We start from the raw sequence: 753 nt of genomic DNA, 5'->3' as shown, positions 1-753 counted from the left end.
AGGCCTCCTTCACCCTTAGGGAACAGGTTGAACACTCCCCCTCAGCCATGTCCTCGCCCAATGCTAGGCCTGAGGTTCGCCTCCAGCACGCCTGAAAGCCCGTCTGGGAGTTGAAGGCTTTTCACAGCCTTCACGGACATGTTTTTAGCCCTTGAGCGCACACAGTGGTGGAGGAGGTGATAGCCTGCACTGGCTGTGTCTGTACTGCAGGTATCCCCTTGGAATTGACTGCACATAGGGTTGGGTGTAAACCCCCTGAGCCACAATGGCAGGAGAATAACACCTGTAAAGCTGACAGCACAGCTGAAATATCACCTCCTGGGATGCCCCTGCTGCTGGGAGACCACTCATCTAGCCAGGAAGGGCCTTGCAGGAGCTGCTCTGATTTTGTTGGATGCGGGGATGCCCTGGCCATGGCTGTCTGAACATGGTTCCCACCTGTGTGCAGGAACCCTTGCCATGCCGCTGCCCTCATGGTCCTAAGCAGACGCACTGAACCATTCCCGCTCGGCGACGGCTTTTGCTAACAGTAGGTTTATTAGAACTGCAGAGGAGGAGGCAGCGCGCATGGGCAAGGAGCAGGCAGCCCCACGGCACAGGCGCTAGTTCTTGCCACAGGGGAAACTGCTGCTGATCTTTCTGCAGTAGCAAAAAGCGTTGAAGAAGCGGCAGTAGCAGGTGGCGCAGGGGTCGCAACAGGGGACCTGATGCCCGAGGCAGGACTCCAGAAGGCGGACGCAGCGGCGGGGGGAA

General features: G+C 58.2%; 1 protein-coding gene across 1 annotated transcript in view; it reads right to left on the bottom strand.

The window, feature by feature from the left end:
• Window positions 1–602: 602 nt before the first annotated feature.
• The window catches only part of AGRP (agouti related neuropeptide), a gene marked incomplete at its 5' end in the record, with an annotated part of 860 nt that continues 709 nt past the window's right edge, over window positions 603–753 (bottom strand). The window contains one exon of the mRNA XM_010147375.1: window positions 603–753. This exon is cut by the window's right edge and continues 5 nt beyond it. Within this exon, the coding sequence (XP_010145677.1) occupies window positions 603–753 (151 nt within the window).

This window comes from Eurypyga helias, unplaced genomic scaffold, assembly GCF_000690775.1.
Source record: "Eurypyga helias isolate BGI_N326 unplaced genomic scaffold, ASM69077v1 scaffold34352, whole genome shotgun sequence".
Taxonomy (NCBI): Eukaryota; Metazoa; Chordata; class Aves; order Eurypygiformes; family Eurypygidae; genus Eurypyga; species Eurypyga helias.
The sequence above is the reverse complement of the archived record's forward strand: the minus strand, read 5'-3'. Positions and strand labels throughout refer to the sequence as shown.